Below are 27,282 nucleotides of genomic sequence, written 5' to 3'. Positions count from 1 at the left end.
TTCAATAATTTCGAAAAAAAGATATTTCATCCCTTCAAGCATGATTTGTCTAACACTTCACACAATGTTTTGTTTCGGCGTTTTGATAAGAAAGTTTTACACGCGAAGTTTGTTGGAATCGAGACAAGATGATTCAACGAGTGCGGTGGTACGGACCTACATCGAAGTACTGTTCGCCTTTCTACCTGCTGCATTTTTGGCGATGAATTACGTCATTTGTTGCACACCCGAGGTGGCCCCGGTCATTATTAATGTCATTCCAAAATTTCAGATGGAAACGACAGGTAAAAATACTTGGTCTCAATAATTAAATATCGTTTAAATAAGTGCAGTAGTTGTTGGATCTGCTAGATTTTTGGATGCAGTACTCGCCACGGAAAAACCAACGTGCAAAAATCAATTTCTTGCAGGAGTATTTTGGAGTAGTTTCGTGCATGTGTTGTTTGGTGGCACTAAACAAGTTACACTATTTCTGCACATCTACACAATTTAGCAAGAAATACATAAAATCGATAAGCGCCATTTATTCGAAAATGTCTACAAGTAAATAATATAAATGACGGGCGGCTAGGTGAAGCCTATTTTTTGGATTTTAACGGTGCAAAAAACGTATTCTGCTTTCAACTCTTGTCTTAACGAATATACACATTTGCACTATGTATAGTTTTTTTTATTCTAACAGCAGACAAATTTTCAAACTTTTTAAACTATTAAAAACCTATCCGTTATCAATTTCAGAACTCACCAAATCCAACACGGACCGTCACAAAAAATACGCCATCATAGAAACCTGCATGTTTCTCATGCTCTGGAACACCTTTGTTCTTCCCTTTATCGTTGTCGTCATTCCAATCTATCTCGGCGTAGATCCACTCTTCGACTTATTTTCCACCTATGATTACTCCCCAAGAAACATGTCCATCATGTCGGCCCGGTACGGATTTTTCATTCTCATCGTACTCGACACGATGAAGGCGGTCAGTGGATTTTTCATCATCGGGCTGATGGTGGTCTGTTCGATGAACGATATCATCACTGATCTCACCACATCTCGCAAAAACGGCCGTGGAATGCTCCAAAGATTCCGAGAAATTAAGCTCTACATGAAAATTTTGACCTGGAATAAGTACACGAATCAAAATTTCTGTTCATTTTCGGTCCCGCCGTTAATATTTTTTGGAATTTCGGTAATCGTTTTAACATACTATGGTACGATTCGAATGTATGGAAAAGTTCCGTGGTTGGTTTACATAACGAATCCCATCATAGGCACGTTAGCGACGTGTTTTGTGGTCATCTTGATACCACAGGCGGCAAATGTGGTTGAATTTTCAGAAACTTTTCTAAGGAAGAGAATGAATTTGGGAAACATATCGAAATTTGAGAGGAAGACGTGGAAAGCGCTGAGACCACTGGGTATACAGGTAGGCGCATTTGGCGCAGTTAGGAAGAATTTGAAACCGTTAGCGATTAAGTATATTGCGGAGAATACGATAACCTTGTTGTTGACGGTTTAATAGGCGTATGTATGTATGTGTGTTACCCAGTCTATGTACAGCTGAAATTAATTAAATAAGATATATATAATTATTTCTAACTGTAACAAGATTCAAATTTGCAGTGTATGTATTTATTAAGGCGTGTCACATTTTAATACGGAAATAAATAAGATAAGAAATATGCCCGACAAGATATTTAACACAACATTCGATTCTTTCCTTGGATTTCTTCCATGCTAGAAATTTATGCATATCGACACATCTATGGACCGTTTAATATTTACTAACGTTTTAAAGATATGTGTATCAATAATAAAAGTACAACTCTTATTTTACTAAATAAGCTAAGCATACGCTGCAAGTTCAATTTCAATGATGGATTCAATCAACTAGAATTTTTCACCAGAATGATGCTGACATTTTGCACATCGTGAATATGCATGGCTCATTATTTGTCTAGCTAGTAATACAAGTCAGTATCACAACAAAATCACTAATGTGTGTATAAAAGCACGTACATGTTTATTTGTACACAGATTGTGTCTTAGAGATGAAAAATAGCGATACACAGATATTTAAACAACTCAATCGCTTAAATGCAGAACCTGTACTGAGTTTACATACAGTGGGCGCACTCACGGCAACCTTGGAAAACTGGGAATATATACATGTATATCAAGGTAAGTTGTCAAATTTTGTGATCTTTTTTCCTGGCAAACAATGAGGTTTTTTGGTCCCAATTTATCCCGCTATTTTACCTGTTTGCATGTACTTAAAAAATTCCACAAAATATTTGCAAAATTGAAAAGTTTCAATGTAAAATACATACGCCATGATAAAGTGGGATTATGTGATCATTATGTAGTAAGTCACATATTTACATATTTATTTATATGTTAATTCACGTAAAATTGTATGTACAGTTGCAAATGGAGCCGGACTTCGTCTCAAATCAGAATGTAATAATAATCCACATTTATAAAAACAAACATGCAGTGTATTAAACTATTTGCATGTTTTTTTTAATTTGCAGATTTTATCCAATATTTTCAGCAATCTGAAAATAAAAGATTTAAAATCATGCTCACAAGTGAGTTTAATTTGGGAAGGGATCGCTTCTAAGATTCTGGCAACGAAAAAAGTCGTAAATTTGACCACGGAAGTTAATCCAGGTTTTGGCGAGGTCAATATTTTCAAATATTTGGACCAAGTGTGCAGAGTGGAGTCGCAAGTTCACATATCGGCACACAATTTGGCCAAACTGAATTTACCTCGACCGGATGTGAATACATTGATGGATGCTTTTAAACAACTGGGAGGTCTCGTTAAGGAGTTAAGCATATCTTGGGGTGTGAATGGGAAGAAAAATGTGTAAGTTAAGGAATAGAGGGCATTAAGTAGAGGTGGGATGGGTCTGGTCAACCCGGTAAAAACCCGACCCGCCGGTAACCCGACTGGGTTCGAGTTACCGGTTACCAAATTCCATGAATTACTAAAGGGAGGGCAGCCTGGTGGATACGAATTTGGCCTTGAATAACCCCGGAACGGTTTGTCGTAGCGGGTCAAAATTTTGAACAGAAGAGCATGTTATCCTCAGATAGTTGTGTGCAAAAATTCAACTCTCTACTTTCAAAAATGCCTCCCCCACAGCCCCCAGAAGTTGAGACACTCATTTCAATTTTTTCCAAACTCCGTCTAAAAAATTCGGTCCCCACAGAAAGATTTTCTTTTCATCTATCCGAACTCCAACAAGTCGATTTGACTTATATCAGGGGATTGTATAGGTATTTCACTATTCCAAATGATTTTTATCCCCAATCTAGGTTCAAGGTCATTTGCATAATCTTGGGTCAACTTTGCCGTCTGGGAAGACGCTGCGTCACGATAAAAATTACCTTAATTATTATTTTACCGTGCAAATTAGGAAAATTGTATTCTAAAAGTGGTTTCAGTACAAGGTCCACATAATACTTCGAAGATTCCTTCACTTTTTGGGGGACTTTGATAAGTGGGAGGACACCACGACAGGACATTGCACCCACGACCATCAACTGTTTAAAAAAGTTCTCCTCACTGAAAAGCACCAAATTTCTTGAATTTTTTTTCGGCATTTGTCGTGTAGTAAGCTCTTCCAACCCAATTAGTAACTTGTAGGGAAAATAGTTCTTCGTCAATTGTCACCAATAGCTCACTTCTATTCCTCAACAGAATATTCAAATAAAATTTTTTGCAAACACGGGCGAGATTTTTTCTGGAACTATTTGAAATGACTGTCTCAGCTTCTGGGGGCTGTGGGGCAGGCATTTTTCAAAGTAGAAGGCTGAAATTTTGCACACAACTATCTGAGGATAACATGCTCGTCTGTTCAAAATTTTGACCCGCTACGACAAACCGTTCCGGGGTTATTCAAGGTCAAATTCGTATCCACCAGGCCGCCCTCCCTTTGGTAGATGTATGAAAAAACTAAACGTTACAGTAAAATTAGTTTAGACAACAAATCTGAGACCTTAACTGGCACGATTTACATATTTGACAACAAAGCCCCAAAAAGAGATTTAACTTATAAAAATTTAAAGAGTTTTGTCTTAATTTTTATTTAAAAAACCGCCAATAACCCGACTTTTGTTTGCAGGCTCACAAACCACCTCACCACGCGGACAATACTTGAATCCTCGCGCGAAATGGAGAAACTTGTCCTTTATCTAGACTTCAAGGCGATCACGTGGGACACAACGGGAATTCTCCAAATTATCCAAACCACCTTGGCAAATTTACACTTCCCACTCTTAAAACGGGTGGAATTAGTGTCTCTAAATCCATCCTTGTTCTCGAACAGTCTCGTAAACCTGGTCGTTACGAAATTTGTCTCAATCACGCCAAGATTAATGGAATTCAGGTGTATGGAAGTCACTCCGAGGGAAAGATTATTATCTTCGGAATTGGAAAATATTTTCCCACGATTTGGACCATTAAGGGAACTTGGAATCCCGATTGTTCCAGAAATGAAAAGTTTTCTAGGGAGGCAGAGAAATTTGGAGAAGATAGATATCAGTATTTCGTATTTTGACGTTCGAGATTTGAGATGCCTTCATGCCGTGCAAAAACTGCTAGATTCCAATCAAGGAACGTTAACCCATGTCAAGATGGAATTTAGAGACCCAGGCCAAACAGAAACTTGGGACGTGATCGTTCTGCCCAAAATGGCGAACTTGGAATCATTGGGTATGAAATGTTGTGAATTGTTTTTGCACACTCTCAGAAATCTAGTTTAAAATAATACCAAGCGGTAGTTATATATTTATGACTCTGCAAAAGTGGTCATAACAAGTGATACGTGGTATGTACACTGCAAAAAAAGTTGAGTAAAATTGCTACCAAACCAACTGTTGGATAAAATTCGCCCGGGATTGCACGACTAATAAGCAAAATTTGACAAATTTTACTCAGTTTTGAGTAACGTTTATCCAACTTGTTGCTTTGGTGGCAATTTTGCTCAACGTTGAGTAAATTTTGGTGAATTTTTTTAGTGTGTAGTAATTGCTCAGTATTAAAGTTTTACCATATTAGTGGCAAATTTTTACGGACTGGTTTAGTTTTAACATCTAGAGTAGGAACTTTAATACTGAGAAATTAATACAGATATTTGCGCGAATAATTATTTATTTGCGGACTTTATTAGATTATTGCAAATTTTGCATGTGTACAAAAATTGGCAAACTTGTACTCTTTACGATACATGCCTGAATTTCCCCGTTTACTGTTCTACCCTTATTAAATATTTTCAGAACTATCTGTCACATGGGCCGGGGCGGGAAGCCGGGATAAATTCAAATCTGCAGCCCCAAGCGGACAATCTTTAATCGTCTTTCCACCCTTTGAACGAGGGAATTTTGCGAAACTAAAACTTCTCAGGGTTATAATTCAGGAAGGGAAACGTGTCTTTGTAACAGTCAATGACGAAGGCACATACGAAGTGGAGGATCTCGTGAAATATAATTTTATCAAAAACTTATTAGCCCCTGTTTGGAAAACTTATGAGATTAGCTTCCCTTCCGTTGAAACCGTCAATTTGGGAGATTGGACTAGTTCAATGTTGTATGGCAGTTTTTTTAAGAAACTTTTACAACTTTTTCCAAACGCGGTAGAATTGCGGAGCCATGACAAAGAGAAAAAGGCTGGATGCACCTGTTTTGTTAGAATACTGGTAGGTTTAGTCATTACAATCGTGATAGCAACTGTGGTAATTGTGGCGGTGGTGTTTAACTCGGCGTGATGAGCTTTCAATGGGTGCACTAAATTCATTAAATACATGGTGGTTTAAACGTCAGGTTACAATGGAAAATTTGTCGATGGGAAAAATTCGCAAAAGTCCATTAGTTATCGAAATTTTGCCTTTGAAATTCAATATATTAAGAATTTTGTCATCAGTGTTCCATTAGTTGTGATAAAAATTAATAAAAATCTCAATCCCAAATCCGTAACTAATGGAAATTTACGAATTTTTCCCATTGAAAAATTTTCCATTGTAACCTGACATTTAAACCACCCTGTACATATGTACATATGAAAATATCGCAGTGAAATGGATACCAGAAGCGCACACTTTTAAAAATGAAGTCTAAATTCGAAGTTCTAAATTTAAATTTGGAATGTGTTTATTATTGAACAATAATAAGTACGTTATACTATTTACATCAAAATAATAATAATTTAGTATGGTTTACTTAATGTAGAATTACTAGTGCATTTATATTTAATCACCTTATCAATAAAACTTCACCTTCTAAATAGGTCAAATTAGTGGACAGGGTAATGTTCATTTACATAAACGCTGACCGAACATTAAGCATTTCTTACATATTTCTCTTGCAACTTTACACATTAAGTAAAATCATAACGACAATAGATGTCAGATGTCAATGGAAAAGTGCAATTTTGCCAAGAAAATCACAAGTTACGGTACATCCCATTTTTTAAATTTTATTTCCCAGCCGCCACTGCCTCTGCGGGGAAGGTGAGAAGCAGCGTGAAAATATAATCCGCAATGAAACTGTATGAGAGCAAGATATCAATCCTTTTCGCCACTCGGACACTTCCATACCGAACTCCGAACGGTTTCAAAGCCTTGACTTGCTTCCGAAAAAACTTGCTCTGACTATCGAAACCTTGACAAGTTTGTCTAGTTAGGGCAGCTTTTAGCCTTTTGGATTCTTCATACACACCTGCACAGGGCCTAAGGACAATTGCAATCATCCACATCCCATTATGGAAAAGTCCAAGGAATGGGAAGTACTGAAAGAGGGTCAACACCGGGCGAAACCGAATGGCCGCGAATCCATTTATTGACGCCATTGTGCAAGGAATCCAGCAAAGTAGGATGACGGAGAGGAGGAAGTAGGTGAAAGAATCGTTTACAGTCCGCATTAGGATGTCGAGGCGGTGATAGTTTCGGATCTTGTGGGAAATGGGCAATCCTTGAGATCTAGAGGGAGAGATACAATGACTCAATAAAATATTTGACAGAGGAGTTACGCAGGTACGAAGACTAAAAACTGCCCAGTACTTGATGCACCTCAGTTGTAATCAAACGAAAGCGTCACTAACATAACATGAAGAATTGTATTGTCCCATGGTAGCATTATGTACATATATAGTTGGTCAACAATTCCTATATGACTAAAAATCTGAAAGGTTATATGGCCGATGATAGGTTTCCCTCACTAATAAATATGTTTAAAGAATATTGTAATCTGCAACCTAGTCCACCTCACGTTCTAAAAAAGCGAGGACTTTACTACATATTTAATAATTGTGAACGAGAAGTAGTAGTTCCTTAACGTATTAGTTTAACAAGTTATTAGTATTTTAAGACGTGTTTACCATTACACCACCTTACCTATTCGTAAACCTCAGCCAAAAATTAGTTCCAAGCGGCCCCATTAACACATTAAACCCCACCGTACCCATCACACACGCCATCGACGATTTCGAATAGCCCTCAAAAATTACAAATCCTACAAAAACCACGCCAACTTTATACTTCTCGTCCACAACCGCATACACATATTGGATCATGCCCGGCACAACGAGAAACATCAAAACCGTCGCCACTGCGAACTGCCCCATCATAAAGATCGTGATGAGAAAGTAGAGCTCGATGATGTTCAATGTGCAAATAATTGGTGCCATTCGAGCAATCCTTTTGTTCTCGGAGGACATTTGACGAAACAAGTGAACCGATTTGTTAAAAGCTGTCACGGTCTCGTGTCTCTTAACCCATGCGGAATGATTTGACGATATCTGCCAAACATAGCTGTTGATCCAATTAATGAGCCATAGCACTTCGAAGATGGATGTTCCCACAGGGTGAGATAAGACCAGACACGCCTGCCACAATAGATACGCCATATACCCAAGAGCTTGACCATAGCTGGCGAAGTACGCAGCCAAGCGGGCATAGGAAGTATCCGTTTTTACGTAAAGAAGCTGTTTTCCAGGATTCCAGGAGAAGGGGGTACATCCAACTATGTTGTTGATGAAGGTGGAGTACATCCCAACAATTTTTAGTGTTCGAAGAGTCAGCATCTTGAAATTTTTGTGTTAAATTTATCAAAGAGTGCTACTTTTCCAACCAGCTCTGCAATGACGACTGGAGGGCGAGTAATAAAATAAGTAGAGTGCTTTCCCCTTGTCAATAGATGACCGATTGCAACCTGGAGGAATGGTATTTTCTCAAAAGTATGCTAAACCATGTCTAAAAGGCATATATTTACTTGGCAGCACTATTTAATTTAACCCTGGGAATATTCAAGAAAATATTTTCTTAGTAAATTGCTGTTTTATTTGATGAAGCAGGTATATGTTTTGCTTAATGTAAACTAATTGGGTTGGACCTATAAATAAATTTACATTTATTGAGTTGATGCTTCACAAACCTTGAGCAAAACTATAATTGTAGTAAATATACATAATTTCAATTGTTCAAATACACATACAAATTTTAATATCTAGGTAAGATACATATGAAGCAGTGAGTATAGTAAGTGCGATTACACAGGTTAATTACATCTCTGTTTGAAGATGTAACAATTTCCGTCCAAAGCATTGATACGGATTTATTTAGTATAAGTATATACTACGATATCTTCAAATAGTATTTACATAATTTGTGCTTATGTACAATAGAATTTCAAACACATTTTTGTCAAAACATTTATCTACTACACGTTTGTGTGTAATAGGAAAAGTTAATCAAACTCCTCAGTTACTTACATACATAATTGTAAATAAACTTAATATTTATATTGTGCAAGTTAACTGATAATGAATTCAAGTCAGAGTTTTTTACAAGAATAATGCTAATATATTTCACCTCGTGAATATGCCTGGAGCATTATTTAATTTTAGTTGTGCAAGTAAGTGTTAAAACCACTAATGTGTAAAGCTACATACATATGGACATATCGTCGTATGTATTAATTCATAAAAGACCTCAGAGCAGTCGATGCTTAATTCAGAAAAGACCTTTGTGCAGAAGGTGCTTAATTCATAAAAGACCTAAGTGTACAGAAAAAAGTAAAAAAGACCTATGTGCAAGTATGTATTTACTTCTGGCTATATCTTGCCAAAACAATTCTTCATATGGATTTAGCCATAAGTAAATACATTCTTGCACAAGGGTCTTTCTTACTTTTTTCTGTACACTTAGGTCTTTTATGAATTAAGCATCGACTGCACTTAGGTCTTCTATGAATTAGTACGACGATATGTATGTGTTAAAGATGTAAAATATCGATATAAATCAGTAAACAAATCTCTTGTTGCTCTCTAACAACCTGCATAATGCATACATACATACTCACGACTGGCTACCATTGAAAAACTGGCCAACTTATTATATAACAAGGCAAGTCTCCAAAATTTGAGCAATTTTATTCAACAATTTTATCTGTTTGTAAATAGATGCTTCGGAAAATAAGTATTTCAGAAATCAGTTTTGATTATGGCAAAATACGCCATGATAATTCTAAATTATATCGTCAATAGTCGTCATTAGTAAGTAAAATACTTAACTATATTTCAATTTATATAATTTATACAGCTGCAAATGGAGCCGAACTTCGTGTCAAATCCAAACGTAATTAATGATCCACATTTCTGAAAATATGCATGTACTTGTTAAAATATGTACATATTTTGTCTTTCATTTTCAGATTTTATCCCAGATTTTTAGCAACTTGGAAATAAAAGATTTAAAATCGTGCTCACAAGTGAATTCAATATGGGACGAGACGGCTTCTAAGATTTTGAAAAAGAGGGGAGTAGTTCATTTGACGACTGAAACTAATCCACGTTTCGGGGAGGTCAATATTTTCAAATATTTGAGCCGGGCGTGGAGAGGGATGGAGTCAGAGGTTAAAATATCCGTACCGAATTTGACCAACCCGAAGTTACCTGGACCAGATGTGGATACCTTATTAGATGCTTTCAAACAGCTTGCAAGTCTGATTAAGGAGTTAAGCATAACCTGGGGTGTAAATCGGGAGGACGATGCGTAAGTTAAGTGGAGGGTATGCGTAAATCGTGTCCTCAATTTTGGCAATGTCCTAAATACAATGTTAGGTAGATATTTACACCCGTAATTCTATATTATATATTTAACTTACGTACGTAGGGTACACAAGTAAACTATAAATAGAAAACCTTGCTCTTAATTAAGTCAACACTACCCTGGGTTTAGTATAATTTGCGTAAGAGTGCATTTACTCAGCAAAAGGGTAATATTATTTTTAATTTGTGCATAATTCAATTTTTCTGAAGGCCTTCAGTCTTTTTGGGTCTCCTCCTTCAAAACTTGGAAAAATCTAGAGTGTATATTTTTAATAAATTGGTACTCACCTGGTCTATGAATGGATCGGACAGAATTTTAAAATAAATTTCCAGAACGAATAAATGCGTAAAATGTTGATTTTAAGACATTTGACATCACAAGCGATGAATCACCTAATCCAACGTTAAATTTTCCAACGAATTGAGTAATTAACCAAACATTTGATTCCAGGGTTATAAGCAACCTCACCACGCGGAAAATACTCGAATACTCCCGGGACATGGAGAAACTTGTGCTTAACCTGGTTTTCAAAGCGGTTACGTGTGTCCCACCGGATATCCAACCTGTCGAAAGCACCTTAGCCGACTTACACTTCCCGCTGTTAAAAAGGCTCGAGTTAACGTTTAAAAACCCATCCTGCTGCCCGGACAACGTGTTATACATCCTCGTTACCCGGTTTGTCTCAATGACCCCGAGATTAATAGGATTCAAATGCATGGAAACCACTCCGAGTGCAAACTTCATATCGAGATTGGCAAGCAATTTTCCCCGGCGATTTGAGCAGATTAAGGAACTCGCAATTCCGATCGTTCCCACAACGAGAAGTTTTCTTGAAAGGCTCCGAAATTTGGAGAAGATCGATTTCCGCATTCATTATTTTGACCTTCCGCATTCACAACGTGATTTGCGATGTCAGCTTGCCGTGCAAAAATTGCTGGATGCAAATCAAGGAAATCAAGGAACCCTGAAACATATCAAGATCGAATTTAGGGACCCTGGTCCGACAGAAACTGGTGACGTGATCATTCTGCCGAAAATGACGAACTTGGAATCATTAAGTATGGAAATTTGTGAATTATTTTTGCACACTTTTAGAAACCCGGTATTAAAATAGTACCAAAAGTTTATGCATGCATGACTACCAAAATGGTATTATACATATAGCATGTTTTGGTATAATCTAATACTAACTTTAACAGAGAAATTAATACGTGCATGATTATACAAGATTTCTAAAATTGTACACAAGTGCAATAATTCTTAATTTTTGAACCGTGATGGACGAATGCAGATTTGCCATATCAATGAAAATATACAAATTTGAGGTCATCTGGTCGCGGATCGAAATAAATTTGTCTATGGTCCATTAAAAACAAGGCAGCGGCCAAATTCTAGTGTAAAATAATTTAAATTTTAAAATTATTTATACGGATATTTGACCCAAGGTAGACGATTTTGGGGAAAAAATCAAGATTAAAAAAAAATTCGCACATTCTGGCTTGTATCGCGCAAACTGCTCGTAGGACACGCCAATTTTATTACAAATTCTTGATTTACACAAAATTACGCAAATTTTAAGCTAGCTATCTAACTTGAAAAACGTTGGAAGATAAAAAATATAACACTATTTCATTGCATATATCTATCTTAAAAACAATGATGCATGGGCCTAATAAGTGTACATGACCCTTCGCACACCAATTCAATTGCGAACTATGCTAAATTTCCATACATATTTCCGGTTTAATGATATTCCTTCTTTTACAAACTTTCAGCCCTATCTATCACATGGACTAGCGAGGCTAGACAGCACAAATTTAAATCTGCATCTCAAACCCAGCAATCCTTAATCGCCTTTCCTCCCCTTGTACCGGGTGATTTTGGGAAGCTAAAAATTCTCAAGTTTACAATTCAGCAAGGGAAACCTATCTTTGTTAGAATTGGAGAAGAAGATCTCTTCCTGGACCAACTGGTGGAACGAAATTTCACCGAGAATCTATTATCCCCCATTTTAGAGGGAATGGATAAAATTAGCCTTCCCTCCGTGGAAAGCGCCATTTTAGGAAGTTTCTCAATTGTGGCGCCTCCTTTGTTTGGACAACTTATGGAACTTTTCCCAAATTCGGAACAACTGCAGTGGGAAAAGAAGCAGAATGAGTCCCTTCGAAAATGCGTCGGTGTTGCGTTGATGTGTATAATCATTTTTGTAATGATAATAGGTTTGATAACAGCGTTGGCTTAGGGAACGTCCATATATTACGTTATCATTTTAATGGGTGGGTGGTTTAGGTCTTGCTATCATTCACATGATAAAAATAAACATATATACATATACTTATTGGAATTTAATCTGGTATCGTGATCTAGGTAAATTTACTCGAACGAATTAATAAGTAAATACTAATGCACTTTTAAATATAGTCGTATCCTTTTGAAAAGTATGTACATATGTACGTATATACTTAAATGCAATTAACTAATTTTATTAGCCCACCATTTCTCTTACATAGGTTAAATTAAGATACATAAATAGGATAAAAATCATGAAATTCAATTCACTATAACTGGTCCTTAGCCTGTATCGAAAGATTAAAGTTATTTATCTTACTAAAATTCACATTATAATCGCTGCCTACTCACTCCAAGCGATTTGGACAAAGTTAAATTTGTACAAATGTCCTATACTGCATACATACATATGTACATACATAATGGGAAAAGTGAGTCAAACGCCTCAATTATGGACTGTCCGGTGAAGTTAAGTGTCAAGCTATTTTTACCTAGAGTAAATGAATGCGTGAATCAAATCTAACGAAACTTTGGTGGAATACGAACGATGAATATACCAAAGGTTTTCAACCCTTCAGTGGTTCAGATACCCCTTCCGTACCGGTGGAGAGAATACTTTATCGAGGACCTCTAATGAGCACTTTGCCACTCATTTCACCAATGTTAATGATGAATTTCTCTATAACCTGCCGAAATTTTTCGAAATTTTTTGATGTCCTTTCTTCATGAGAGTACTATTTCTTAATTTATGCCCAAAATCTTTCAATGGGTCGACACTAAGGTACATTTGGAGCGCAGTATTTTTTACCGACGAAATCAACTTTTTTCCCTCGGAGGTACCCGGTCAATATTTTGGCAATGTGGCACGTACCCATGTTCAGTAAAAACAAAAAGTCTTGGTTTTTGATAGAGGGGGCAGGGTTCAGAAAACCCCGGGGTTTTTCTAGAAAAACCCAACCCCGGGGGTTTTTCCGGGGTTTTTGGGGTTTTTGTGGGTTTTTGTGGGTTTTTGTAGATTTTGGGGCAGGTTGAACCAAAATTCCTAAAATTATATATTAGAGAAAAACGAATTTAATATACGAATTTAGTATGCAATTTTAAGCGTTATCATTTACTTGGACTGTTACATTGAAAATCCATGTTTAACATGTCAATCTGGAAATATGCAATGATACTTGGAAATTCAAGTCTCACATTAAAATTCTCGAAACTTCATGATGAATCCGACAATTTAATTAGCATTGATCTAACAAGGGAACCTTAAGTACTGTCACCTCTCGATTTCCTTCCAAATGGCCTTAATCGACAGATAATTTGGTTAAACTAAAACTTTATCATAGAACATGCGGTGCAAAATCACGTTTTCGCGAAATATTTGGCGAGAACTGCACCAAAACCTGTCATTTTCCCAATGCTTTTAACATAGCCATCAGCCTTTCGAATGATGAAATGAACTTTAAGGAATATTGAAAAATTATATAGTTACCCGTAGGGTTGCCGCGGGTAGCGAAAATGCTACCCGTTACCCGACCCGTTACCCGCTGCCCAACTACCCGTACCCGCACGGGTACCCGTGCGGGTACCCGTAACCCGCTACCCGTTATGAGAATTGAGTTAAAAACTAACCAACCATCCGAATAAATTTTATTTAATCAGTCATTTGCTCGTTTAGGTGGATCAGTAGTTTGAGAAATGTAATGATGTGCAACTAAGCAATGCCATAATTTGCTAGGTGTAATTTGATGCTCCTGATACCAAACTCTGACCTACAATGGAACTTTTTTACACTGGGATTTCATAGCGAATTAAGTCAAAAAATCAAGCCAGTAATTAGGAATTATAGCCCATCTTTCTGGTGAATGACATGTTTAAGAAACTATTTATTGGAGGCAAAGTTCAAAGTCCACCCTGGTTTTCGTCCAGTGGAGGAAAAAGATGCAGAACATTTACTAAAAATTAAACTTTGCACCCAATATTTTCTTCAAAGTGGCAATTTAATGGAAAGATAAATATCACGAGATTCCTAATTTTGGGCTTGACTTTTTGGTATAAATACCCGCTAGACAATCTTGATATTGCTTGAAAAAAGGTTAAATTTTTAGTTTGATTTTTTGAAATTTTAATTTAAAAGATGTTTTCATTAAAAAAATTCTTAGAAAAATCAATAAATAAAATTTTTGCTCTCAATCGGATTGAAGTATTTCTTCTTCAAAGTACAAATTAAAATCTCGTCAGACTGACATAATTACACACACATACAAGTCAAATTATTACTGATAGTTAGAGCTGACAAACTGTGCTTGAGAAATTTTGTGCCGTCATTTTTTAACCAATAGAGATAATCAAATTCTGTTTTCAGCTTTAAAAAGCTTATCAAATTTGCTAAGTTTTGTGTTTTTTATTTATCCAAAATTAGTTTTTAAGTGGTGGAAAAAATAGGGGGAACCTTGACACTATCTTTCACCGGACAGTCCATACTAAGAAACTTAATACATATCTGCTAGAAGTTAACTCATGATGAATTCAACTCGCAATTTTTCACAAGTATTATGCTAACATTTTGCACCTCGTGAATATGCATGAGTCCTTATTTAATGTGCAAGTCCGTATCAAAATCACAAGTGTATTAAAGTACGCATTTGTCCATAACCAGATTATAGAGTAATGATGAAAAATATATGTACGCATAAATAAATAAATCATTCGCTAATTGCTCTCTAAGAACATGCACCAAGTTGACATTGATAAGACAACTTTTGAATACCTGGCAAATTGAGAATGTACACAAAGTTGGTACAAGGTACATATGTACATGCATAAGTTGCTTTCTTTTGTGCTGGAAAACAATGATGTTTGCAAAAACAATGATGATTGTAAATTTATCCAACAAGTTTAAACGTGTCTACTTGACAAACTATTCGCACAATCAGTATCGATAATAAAACCTGCATGTGGAGTTTACTTGTATTGGGTGGACTACTCACCATTGAAACCGGACAAATTCAGGGCATAAACAACACGGCAATTTTTCACATTTTGCACAAATTTATCACCCATAACTTTACCACTTTTTAAGTATGTACTTTAGATGCAAAATACGCACTGATAAATTGGAATTATATACATATATAAGTTACATATGTACATACTTAACTGCATTGCAGTTTCGATAAAATTGAACAGTTGCAAATGGAGCCGGGCTTCGTCTCAAATCCAGACGTAATAATCCACATTTACATATGTATGAAAATAAGGATGTGTTAAAATATTTAAATGTATTTATTTGTATTAATTTACAGATCTTATCCCATATTTTTCGCAACTTGGAAGTAAAAAATTTAAGGTCATGTTCTCAAGTGAATTTAATTTGAAGAGGTAGCTTCTCAGATTTAGGTAAAGAGAGGAGTCGCAAATTTGACGATGGAAACTAACCCATGTTTCCGAGAGGTCAATATTTCGAAATATTTGAGTCGGGTGTGGAGTAAGGCAGAGTCCGAAGTTAAAATGTCGGGACACAAACCGAATTTACCAGATGTGGATACATTAATTGATGACTTCAAAAGACTTGGAGGACTCAGCAAGGAGTTGGGCATATCTTGGGGTGTAAATCGGGAGGATAATGAGTAAGTTTAAAGTAGAGTGTATATTTACATAAATATGTTGCGTGTCCGCCATTTTACATGGACAAATGCAGTCTAAATTCTGTATCAAGTATAATATTCTAAATCCAGAGTCCTACTTAAGTTATTTCGTACTACGAATTTTTAAATAAAATTTCCCTTCATAATCACACCTGATAGCAACCAATTAAAATTTCAACAAGTTTCGAATTTTGGTAAAAATCAAAATCCTTGAAAATTAATTGAAAAATTTCTCCAGGCAAAGTCCTTTTTGAAGCACCCTGTACATCAAATGATTAAGGATCTATTATAGTAATTCGAAAGTAGCTAAAAAAAATAGCAAAATTTCGTCTGTTATATATATTTATATGTATGATCGGTTCCACGTGTATGGATTTGTTTACAAACTACTGCTTAGTTAATATCAATAGTATGAAAAAAACATGAACGGTTTTCCTGGCAGATCATTTTATATCATTTTCCAAAAACGAAATAACCTCTCATAAAATTTCCCAACAAATTGAAAGTTGATATTAATATTGGCTGAATATGTAGCACAAGCAGCACTAAAGACATATTTGTTTCCAGGCTCACAAACAACCACTCCACACGGAAAATACTCGAAAACTCGCGCGAAATTGAGAAACTAAACCTTAATCTAGACTTCAAAGCGTCCACGTGGGACACAACGGAAATCCAACTTGTCGAAAGCACGTTATCAAATTTACACTTCCCGCAGTTAAAACGGCTCGAATTAACATTTGAAAATCTGTCCTGCTTCCCGGGCAGTGTGATAAACCTGATCGTTACCCGGTTTGTCGCAATGACGCCAAAATTAATAGGATTCAAGTGCACGGAAGCCACCCCGAGTGAAAGCTTCTTATCGGAATTGACAAAAAATTTTCCTCTGCGATTAGAACAGCTTAAGGAACTTGAAATTCCGGTTTTTCCCGAAACGAACTGTTTCCTTGAGAAGCTTCGAAATTTGGAGAAGATTGATTTCCGCATTCATTACTTTGACCTTCCCTATTGGAAACGTGATTTAAGATGTCACCTTGCAGTGCAGAAACTGTTCGATGCAAATCAAGAAACGTTGACCCATGTTACGCTCGAATTTAGGGACCCAGGCCGAAAAGATGTCAAATACACGGACGTGATTGTTCTGCCGAAAATGACGAATTTGGAATCACTTGGTATGTTACGAATTCTTTTTGCACACTCTTAGAAACCCAGTTTAAAATAATAAAAAGCGGTATTAATATATTTATGACTTTACAAAAGTGGTAATAAGAAGTGATACGTGGTATGTATTTATTAATTTCTCGGTATTAGAGTTTTATCATATTTGTAGCAAATTTTTACTGACTGGTATAATTTTAACATCGAGAGTAGAAACTTTGATACCGAGAAATTTGTAAAGATATCTGCGCGAATAATTATTTATTTGCGTACTTAGTGCAAATTTGCCGTGTGTACAAAAATTGGCAAACTTGTATTACGATACATGCCTGAATTTCCCCGCTTAACGTTCTACCGTTATTAATTTTTTTCAGCACTATCCGTCACGTGGGCCGGGGTGGGAAGACAGCATAACTTTAAATCTGCACGTCAACCACAACAAGCTTTAATCGGCTTTCCTCCCCTTGAACGAGGTGATTTTGGGAAACTCAAAATTCTCAAGTTTACAATTCAGAGGGGGGAAAATTTTTCCATAAAAGTTGGAGAAGACGAAGAAATATCCCTAGACGACCTGGCGGAGCTTTATTTCGTTACAAATCTACTACCTGCATTTGGTGGGAGGGTAAAATTATTACCCTTCCCTCCGTGGAAGTCGCTATCTTGGGAAGTTTTCCCAGTTCAATGGTGCATTCTTCTCTGTTTGGAAAATTTGCGAAACTTTTTCCAAATGCGGAACCACTGCAGCAAAAAAACAGGGAGAAGAAGTCTTTCTGCAAGTGGGGCATTTTTGCAGTTCTAATAATAAGCAGTTTTATAGGGATAATAGTTTTGATAGTACGGTTGGCTTAACCTCTTTCGGACTACTCATTTTTTAATAAAAGTACGATGTTGATTTCATAAGTACATCTGATAGGAACCAATTAAAATCTCAACAACTTTCCTATTTTGGAATTTGATGACGAGAAACACGAAAAATTAGTTTTTTAATATTGGTCTGTATATGAAAAATTCCAAAATTTCAGAAGGAAAAATCCAAGAATTTACGATCGAATTTTCTCCGAAATACCAAGGTATATTAAATATATAGGAAATATATTTCTTTAAAAGGAAATTTTGGTGCCAACGTAATTTATGCAGTACACACATTTGTGTACTTCTTCCTCAACGAAAAATAAGAGGTGAATAAAGTTAAGGTAGCGTTAATAAAATATGTAAAGCGATGGAGGTGAAGGCTACATGTATAGTTGTCACGTTACCGGTCAACTTTCGGTACATGGTGAAAAAAGGGGGTCTTACATGTGACGAGGGGGGAGGGAGGGGTAAAAAATCGCCAATTTTAATAATGTGTATCCCCCGAATAATTCAGTTTTCAGCATTTGAAGGAAAGTAAATCAAAATGATTTTATAACCAGTGACAAATTCTATTATTTGTACATTTCTCATACTTGCATACATATGTAATTTAAATTGAGATAGCATAAAAATCAGGAAATACAATTTACTAACTGGTCCTCATCCTCTACCCATAGGTATATAAATATTAAAATAATTATATTTACTAAAATTGAGATTATACATAGTCGCTGGTCACTCACTCTAAATAATTTGTAGAGAAATCGTTACCCGCAAAGGTACTTGCATACTCTACCAATCTATTGATTACCTAGATAATTTGTTACCAACGAACAGCAAGTCAAAAATTCGAGCACCAAACACAAGTGATATCGTTATTAAGAAAATCAAATCTTTCATGTTACACTGTGTAACTTATTCAATATTCAGATAAAAAGTTCATCTTTTCTTAGACATGAAGATGTCACGTGCATTTGGTCCACGTGTTTTTGACTTATTTCCCGTTGGTGACAAAACGCCTCCCAAAAGTCGAGCACTATAATATTTATGAACCCTGGGAGATGATTTGTCTCCAAATTATTTAAAGCGCTTTTTTGTTAATACTTGCTGTGAGCGACGATCTGTCTTATTTGCATAATAATGTTTATAATATCCCGCCTGCCTGTGGTGGGGGTGTCTGTCCCCAGAGGTAAAAATTTCCTCCTCCCTTAAACCGAGGCAAGTCTTCCCCAACGTGATTAGCTCGCCTTCAAACGCGGAAATGAAATGGGTCACGTCACCCTCGTCGGGAAAGACGGACCGGTCCGCGACCAGGTTGGCGCGAATGCGGTCATTATATCCAAACAGGCAGAGGCCTATTCCGATCTTGTTGCGGATCGGGGACCACCCGGCGACATCGATGATTGCGTCACCCCCGAAAATTTGTGCGGTGCTTTTCGGACCGGGCAGGTAGGAGAGGAGGACTGTTCCAGAACAAATCCTGTCCTGCAAAAGCTTTAAAATTGGGATGGGAAGGCAGCCACCGATCCACGTGATCCAGTAGGCCATGACAACTTGGGTGGGAGTTGCGAACGGTTCTGGAGAAAGTTTGATACGTTCCTGGACATAAAAATAATTTATTAAGGTCGGACTTGTCGCCAAAATTGTCAAAATCAACACATTTTTAATCATTTCTCAGCTCTGGGGCTGAATTTTTAAATTCTGGACGTCACGTGTCGTTGTGTAAGAGAATGGCGTTGAGTTTTTCCAATTTTTCTGAAGGATTCTTAAACTCGAAATATGTTTCAAAAAGTGTCAAAATCTGGAGTGTTACAAAAGCACCGACCTGCTTTACAAATTTGTCGTCCAGATTTTTTAAATAAATTCCCACAGCCGAGAAATAATTAAAGATGTGCAGATTGAACGGATGCATATTTGTGTGAATTTTTTGGAAAAGATGAGAAACTGTTTTGCTTACAAGGACATTCTCCACTTGAGCATGAATTGGCGTGAAGAGGACACAAAATCTGTTTTGTGCCTTGATATTTGGGTAAGGAATGAGTGCCGCGCACGTGGCAGCGGTCAGTTTTTTCGGCGGTGGGTGTCCCTTGGCTTCCGCTAAGGTTTTGAAAGCTCCTCCTATGCAGGCGGTAAACACGGCGGTGATGGATGATTGGGTCGAGTCCTAAATTAATGAAATTTCTTCATTAATTAATTACCACGTGTATGTACATCGTTTGGCTCTGTTTTTTTTAATCGCACATACCTTTAATTTCTTAATCACCGAGAGCCTGATGGGTTTCGACCATCCTAAAGTTTTTGGTCCACATAGGGCCGGACCGTGAAATGGGTTGGTCTCTTTTTTCATGTACAGATTTCGGAGTAGGTAGGGTCCTAAAAATCGGTTAAATAGAATAAATTTGACGATTTCTACACTGTTAGGAATCTGGAATAGTCAGGCCGGTACTGATTTCTCGGTATTAAAGTTGTTCCCGCTTGGTATTAAAATTGCATTTGTCGGTAAAAATTTTCTACCGATATGATAAAACTTTAATACCGAGCTACATATTACTTCACCATATTACTGTCATCAATACCACTTTGTTAGAGTCATATTTTAATACCGCATGGTATTATTTAAGAGTGTTAAGTTAAGTCAAGATATGCACTTACCCACTAACATCAACGCGGCAAAGTTGACCCACATCTTCTCTATCCACGTCGCTCTGATGGGTCTCATGGGGTCAATGCCTGCTTCGACCACGTTGTCCGCAAAGACCAGTCGCAACCCTTGCGCGGCCGAGAGACCGTCCATGATGGAGTGGTGGACACGGAAAATGAGGGCGTAATGGGGTGACCCCTTCCTGCCCGAGGTGTCATCGTCATAGTGATAATTCGGTACAAGAAGCACCTTGCCAAAAGCGCAAATTTAATTTGTAATTTTAATTTTAGTTAAAACTATTTTTCTTTTTATTTATGGTTTAATTAAACGGTTAATTAAACGTTGCTGAAGGAACTAACCTCCCACTGGGGCTTATCCTGGGGTAAAATGCGGTCGTAGATGGCTGTGATTTCTTCAAATAGTTCTGCCTCGCCTGCAACAAAATTTTAACGGTTTAGTGGGCGCACTCACGTCAACCTTCATGGTCTTAAAACTAACGAAATTTGTAAGATTTCGCTAAAATTTTGCTGGAAAATCATGGGATTTTTTTCGTAAACTTACAGTGAATGGGAATGTTTCTAAATACTTGCCAAAATGATTTGGCAAACAGGGAAATATTTGTATAACATCAAAATTGGGTTTTTTCATATGTATCTACGATAAGTAGCTTTATGAGGTTTGTGAAGTCTTATTTATTTTGCAAATCCGAAACCAATTTTTCGAGCTTGGCAAGTTTGCTAAATGAGTTGCGAAATAGTCGAAACAAATGATGCAAATAATCGGTTACCCGTATGCTTATCGGGATTGTCTGGATGTAAATATCTGATATGCTGGTTCAAGTCGAATTGCGAGTGGTACTCCCATCCAAAATAATTCGCACGTTGGACCGCTCTAAGCTTTAGCTTCGTAAATATGGGTCGACCTTGAGTGTCTTTTCGTTCAATCTGGAAGTTGAAAATGGCCAAAAAGTGGAATTGGAATTACAGCACAGCAAATAATTGTAAATAAGTGATCACTTTCCGCATTTCCCTACACTCTTAGAAATCCAATCCGGTATTAAAATAATACTAAGCGGTATTCATATGTATATGATTCTACCAAAGTGGTATTGATAAATAATACCGCGTAGTACTTAAGTGTTCGGTATTAAAGATTTGCCAAATCGATAGACAATTTTTACGGACCGGCATAATTTCAGTACCGGGCGGTGGCAACTTTAACTCCGGAAAACTGCCTGACTATACCAGATTTCTAGCAGTGTCAAGAAATTACTGTTTTGCATACCCAGCTGGGTTTTAACCGGTGTCTTATCTTCTCTAAATCAGGGATGCCCTCGATAACATAGAGGCTCGTAAAGTTGCACGGATTAAACTGTGATAAGATAAATTTCACGTGATAAACTGTGACTCTGACGCCCAGAAGACATCCTGTCCCCGCATTAGGCGCACTTTCCCCCCAGTTTTGAAATAGAGGTAAATTCTGGCCAAACACCTGCCCACAATGTTGAGGAGGAACATCGGAGCGAAAAAGAATGGGAGGAAACAGGTCAGCATAAAGTCGCAGAGCAGCATTTCCAAGAGACCGGACCAGTTGAAGGGGGCCCGACGGTGGGGATGTCGCTTATCACTACCCCCATTTTTGAGGGGTATTAAATTTGTACCACGATTTTCTTGAGGTGTTGAATTATTACCCCAATTTTCTGGGGGTCTAAAATTACCACCGCTTTTCTTAATAATCAGCCCCCTTTTTCCACAACCCCGCGATGATTCTGTCGCAGAGTCGCCGTTCGCCATCGTCATCTTGTCGGCAGCTTTGCTCTCTTTTTTCGCCGGAATAAAAAACAAGGGAAATTTATACTTTATCAAAGTCTTCCCAAGAATCCACACTTTTCCAGGGGGTTCGAAATTTGATAACTTGTGGTCATTTCGTCCTCCTTTTATTTTCACAAACTGCACGAATTACGATGCTTACTCTTACAAAGTAGGTCTCAGATTTGTTCAGACCTGGTAATAAGTAGTTTGGAGGTGAGATGAGACTGACCGAGTCTTCACGACATATTTTTATTATTACCAACCCTTTTTCTTCTTCTGCTGATTAGGATACCAATACAATTATAATAATACAAGTAAATATGCAAGTATTTAAATAAAAACTGTGTCAATTGTGTACCCACTACGGTATGAAATTTTAACAGCATGGGCAAGATTTTCCTTGTAAAAGTGGATCTCAACCAGTCCAACAATGGCACAGCAGCGAAACCAAACCAGTGATCACTGTGATCAGTATGAAAGCGCGTGTACATATATGTACATAAATATTGTGAACCACGCACTTTTGTAAAAATTTTACATCTGCAAGTAAAACTCTTGCACTTCCACGCTTGTGTCTTGTCGGATATACTGGTTTGGTGTGTTACAATTATTACCTGGGCCCGAGTGGCCAAGAAAAAGGATTAATAAAATTCATATTCATATTCATATTCTGATGATATGTAAGCATGTATGTACGCACCAAGTAACGATTTGAATCAGACTGAAGAAGAAGATCAGCTTGGTTGGTGCATTCGGTGGTTCATGTTTGTGAGTCATGAAACGTATGTATGTAAATAGTGGAAAGTAAGAGAGCACTGAGCATCGTCCCCCAGCAAATACTAATCCCCCACTTAACAAGAACTGACACCAAACAACCCATCCTGCCCTTATATCTAAAAATCTGAGAGAGGAATAAAATACTTGGTTCTACAGAATATATTTAATTTTCTACCGGATTGATAGAAGTTTGTTTCTGAGTGGTCATTGTTCACAACCATAACATTATTAAACGGTTATTATTGTAAATAGCCGTACATCTATACAATTGTACACCAATATGTACATACTTTATGTGGACAGTAATGATTTAATTTACCAGTTGCCTAACAGTGTAGGGTTTTTTGCACCTTGTCGCGATTTATGTACAATACATACTTACATGTGTGCAATTTACTACTCGAGATGAGGTACATATGTACATGCATGTATGACGGGATTGAGTACATATGTACATATATGTGTCTATTATGTGAAAGTTTTAAAAACAAATTTTGATATTTTTAACGCCCACTCGCTATTTTGATGATTTTGTAGATGAAAGACCCGAATAAAATGCAAAATTGTTCTTGTCTTGCTTGGCGTTTTTGGAGTCATATATATTTTAGGATTGTATGTAAGGTATGAAATTAAATCTGCAGAGAGCAATAAGTTAAATTTATTCGACTCATAACATTATGTCCGTAATTCTTCTTTATAATTTTCAAAGAGCGTGTAACACAAATAAGTAATTATTTAGAAGCACGTGCTTAACTTCTTAACATTCTGTTACCAACTTTACTAATTCTACAAATATATATATGTATATGTATACTCTCAATCGTTTTTCATTTTTTTCTGCGTCGTGCACCACACCTACCACACCTGGTAACCAGTAATACCCCAATTTCCCCCAAAAATGCCAGCACCCCGAGAGAAACCCCACCCACAAAGAGAATAAACAAAGTCGCAATATTTGAAACCAGGCTTTGCGGCTGGAACTCGTTTTCCGAAGAGAAATTCAAATTCCTGTAAATCAGGCCAAACTCAAAGAGTGATTTCCACATGTCATACAATCCGGACTCCATTAAGGCCTGAATTCTCCGCCAGACTTGCGGGTTTCCGAACCGATTAGTCCCAAACCATCCTTCGCTCCCTTTAAACGCGTCCTCCTGATAACTCGCCCGGTAAAATTTATTCAGCTTCGAAGACCTTTTTGGAAACGCCGTTAATAAATATTTCCGAAAAATTCGGGAAGTCTCTACCAAAGCGGAATTTTGACAGGATGAGACCTCCTTTTCGATTGAGGTGTAGTCGAAGTTGACCTTGAGCCGGGTCATGGTGTAGAGGCGACCTTCGAGCAGGGTTTGGAACACGAGGTCCATTGCTGCCTTCCTGTCAGAAGATTTCCATTGAGCGACCCATTTTTCCGCAATTTTCCGCATCGTGACAAAAAGCTCTTTGGAGAAGCGGGTGTCCGGCGCGAACTTGACGCCATATTGAGCGGATACTTTATTATTAGGAGCGATACTGCCGTCGCCCATCCATAAAGTGAAGCTGGACAGGTTAAAGAGAGATGACCAGGTCCGTGGGGTGGTCTCTTCCAGGGGTAGGACGACGTAGTTGGTCAGGATTCCTTTATACCTATAAATATACGAATACGTGGTTATTAATTACATACATGTATTTACTTTCGAACAAGTATCTCAGAATGAGAATATTCACAATTGTCTTCATTATTATTTATTATCGCAAAATATCTTTGCAAGAAAAGAAGTGGTATTTTTGATCACAGAACCTTACGACGTTTACAAAACCTCGCAATTATTGAGACTTGTTTTAATAAAAAGGAACTTTTTCTTTTCCCTTCCCGCGCGGTATCCTGCCCATACTATTAGTATGGTAGGGATACGAGCGCGGGAGGGTAAAGACAAAGTTCCTTGATATTATAACAGGAATCATGGCTACCCTCAATAAGATGCTAGCATGGAGAAGTAAAATCAGGTTCATCATAACTTAATTTACACTCAAATCTTACTTTACACGTGTAAAATTTTGGGCAAAATAAGACTCGCTTGCAATAGGGGGCTGAAATCGATGATCAACATTCTGAGTAAATCATTCCGAAACTGCTTCTCTTTTAGTTCACTTACGCATTACTGATGATCACACTGGAGGCCGACCAGACCAAAAAAATTAGCAGAAAGACCTTATTGGTTTTATACGATTTTGGTTGAGCCAAGTGCATTTCAATCAGACTCATCGAAAACGTAGAGTACAAGAAGAGCAACCGTTGTCCCCGTTTATTCCCCTCCTTCATCAGTACCGTCAAGGCCAGCACGAGCGTCGGTAGGATTACGAGAAACGTAACAATTACACCCCACGTATCCCCATGAAACGGGTACGAATAGAAGAGAAAGCTGATCCTAGAACTAGTAGAGAGGGATGAACAGGTCATGAACCTAAATTCATGCCCCGCCGTGAAAGCTAGTTGATAATTCCGTTGATACATTTCTTCCGGTCCCAATTCACCGCCAACATCATCATGTTGCACGATATAGCATACCCCTTGAATTTGAATATCTTGCAAGTTCCCGAGTTGCGTCTGTCTGGAAAAAATGTACCTATGCTGATACTCCGAAAATGTAAGGTTTCCTCCGAGTAGGAGGGGTGCATAGACGTCCGACGGGACAATAGGGGCCGCTCCAGAGCGGATGTCGCTCAACACGTGGCGTGGTCCATATGAGAGCCGTTTGTCGTACTGAGTCTTCATAACGGACATGTGCCAGTAGTCCAACCAATACAGGGTGACGATACGATTTTCCCAGTTTATTACATGGTCGAAAAGGTCAAATGTAGTGGGCGTAATGTTTTCCCCGTTCCAGTTCCAGAGGTCGAACCGAAACGTAGAGTTGGCCCAGAGGGTTGGGAGACAGCGGAGACATATGTACTTCATGGTGGGAGGGGATGTTCTCGTATTAATGGCGAACCAATGGTTGGGATACTCGTTCCTGGTTAATGCAGACATGATCCATTCGGAACTTCGTGGTTCAAAATGGCCTACCAGAATGAAGAAAACATTTTCGTACCTGCCTTCGTACCAGGGTTCCCGGTCTCCCTTAGAGTTAGCATTGCGCACGATTCCCTTTGACATTTCGCTGACGGATGCGCCATTCCTACCGAAAGCGCGGTGAAGATTCCGCTGGAAATCTGGGGTGAATTGATTCACAGGAAAAATTATATTTGCGCGACATTTCTCGTACTTGACTAAATTGTGCTTTGTGGTGGAAAGGGTGTGATTATGGATGAAGAGTTGAACTGGGTTTGCAAAAATCGGGTTCTTAATTGGTCTCGCGAACATCATGATGTGTGAATTGCACGCTCCAAATAGCTTTGTGGCCAATTCCAAGCCTGATATTTCAAAATTTGAGCCAGACGCATAGAACAGTTTACTTAAAAATGAGATGATGAGAAACAGTAAGTTAGCAAAAAATGCATCCATTCTGTGCAAATGTTCTGATTTTAATGCGCTACTCAAAGCTGCAAGTTCCCTATATAAATGACGCAATTTGCTTAATTGTCGAAGCCAATAAATGTCTGGCTGAATGATACTCGTCCAGATGCTAGATCGATTTGCGTAGGCTGAAAATAGTTCTATTCATCTCGGCACGTATCCATTGTACACAAAACATTTACATTTTATGTACCCTAACGTACTTATATAACACCGAGGGTTCTTTGTATTTGAAAAATGAGTATTCCGACACTCTTGTTGGTAAATACTCAAACAAAAACCTTGAAGAAGCACATGTGTTTTCCAAGCATCAATGAATCCGTTGTATTCATTGTTGCTTTTTGCCGGTTCGAAATGTATGTACAAGACACGGGTAGTGAGAATTTGTAAACACAAAGAATTCAAGAGTGTCGAACACTGGAAAAAGTTGGAGAGGGTTTTTGTACCGTACCGAATGAAACCAGCTATGCAAATTAGTATGTCATTAATTATACATAAATAGTTGTGATG

At 37.6% G+C, this 27,282-nt stretch overlaps 4 protein-coding genes across 4 annotated transcripts; 3 read left to right on the top strand and 1 right to left on the bottom strand.

Annotated features, from left to right (window-relative positions):
* The first annotated feature begins 2,068 nt into the window (after positions 1–2,068).
* On the top strand, positions 2,069–5,895 carry LOC118439317. The gene is made up of 5 exons (XM_035860553.1): positions 2,069–2,179; positions 2,423–2,458; positions 2,533–2,870; positions 4,132–4,721; positions 5,285–5,895. The coding sequence occupies exons 1-5, from the start codon at positions 2,168–2,170 to the stop codon at positions 5,770–5,772; spliced, it is 1,464 nt and encodes a 487-aa protein (XP_035716446.1). The 5' UTR covers positions 2,069–2,167; the 3' UTR covers positions 5,773–5,895.
* Positions 5,896–9,604: 3,709 nt separating this feature from the next.
* Positions 9,605–12,727, top strand: LOC118439321. The gene is made up of 4 exons (XM_035860557.1): positions 9,605–9,636; positions 9,713–10,053; positions 10,561–11,168; positions 11,886–12,727. The coding sequence occupies exons 1-4, from the start codon at positions 9,607–9,609 to the stop codon at positions 12,350–12,352; spliced, it is 1,446 nt and encodes a 481-aa protein (XP_035716450.1). The 5' UTR covers positions 9,605–9,606; the 3' UTR covers positions 12,353–12,727.
* Positions 12,728–15,813: 3,086 nt separating this feature from the next.
* LOC118439362 lies at positions 15,814–18,479 on the top strand. Its single transcript, XM_035860613.1, has 3 exons — positions 15,814–16,022; positions 16,608–17,212; positions 17,573–18,479. Exons 1-3 carry the CDS (start codon positions 15,820–15,822, stop codon positions 17,995–17,997), a joined length of 1,233 nt encoding a protein of 410 aa, XP_035716506.1. The 5' UTR covers positions 15,814–15,819; the 3' UTR covers positions 17,998–18,479.
* A 5,488-nt stretch (positions 18,480–23,967) lies between these two features.
* LOC118439356 lies at positions 23,968–26,698 on the bottom strand. Its single transcript, XM_035860609.1, has 2 exons — positions 26,348–26,698; positions 23,968–24,902 (listed from the first exon to the last, which is right to left on the bottom strand). Exons 1-2 carry the CDS (start codon positions 26,620–26,622, stop codon positions 24,107–24,109), a joined length of 1,071 nt encoding a protein of 356 aa, XP_035716502.1. The 5' UTR covers positions 26,623–26,698; the 3' UTR covers positions 23,968–24,106.
* Positions 26,699–27,282: the final 584 nt, after the last annotated feature.

Source organism: Folsomia candida, unplaced genomic scaffold (genome assembly GCF_002217175.1).
Source record: "Folsomia candida strain VU population unplaced genomic scaffold, ASM221717v1 Fcan01_Sc034, whole genome shotgun sequence".
Classification (NCBI taxonomy): Eukaryota; Metazoa; Arthropoda; class Collembola; order Entomobryomorpha; family Isotomidae; genus Folsomia; species Folsomia candida.
Note: the sequence above shows the minus strand (reverse complement) of the source record. Positions and strands in the feature narration are given on the sequence as shown.

Coding starts and splice junctions, on each gene's coding strand:
- LOC118439321 (XM_035860557.1), top strand. CDS start 9,607: ATGGAGCCGAACTTCGTGTCAAATCCAAAC. Junction 9,637..9,712: donor ACTTCGTGTCAAATCCAAAC/GTAATTAATGAT, acceptor TTTCATTTTCAG/ATTTTATCCCAGATTTTTAG. Junction 11,169..11,885: donor GACGAACTTGGAATCATTAA/GTATGGAAATTT, acceptor ACAAACTTTCAG/CCCTATCTATCACATGGACT.
- LOC118439317 (XM_035860553.1), top strand. Junction 2,871..4,131: donor GTGAATGGGAAGAAAAATGT/GTAAGTTAAGGA, acceptor TTTTGTTTGCAG/GCTCACAAACCACCTCACCA. Junction 4,722..5,284: donor GGCGAACTTGGAATCATTGG/GTATGAAATGTT, acceptor AAATATTTTCAG/AACTATCTGTCACATGGGCC.
- LOC118439356 (XM_035860609.1), bottom strand. CDS start 26,622: ATGATGTTCGCGAGACCAATTAAGAACCCGATTTTTGCAAACCCAGTT. Junction 24,903..26,347: donor GAACCCTGGTACGAAGGCAG/GTACGAAAATGT, acceptor GTATATTTATAG/GTATAAAGGAATCCTGACCA.
- LOC118439362 (XM_035860613.1), top strand. CDS start 15,820: ATGGAAACTAACCCATGTTTCCGAGAGGTCAATATTTCGAAATATTTG. Junction 16,023..16,607: donor GTAAATCGGGAGGATAATGA/GTAAGTTTAAAG, acceptor ATTTGTTTCCAG/GCTCACAAACAACCACTCCA. Junction 17,213..17,572: donor GACGAATTTGGAATCACTTG/GTATGTTACGAA, acceptor AATTTTTTTCAG/CACTATCCGTCACGTGGGCC.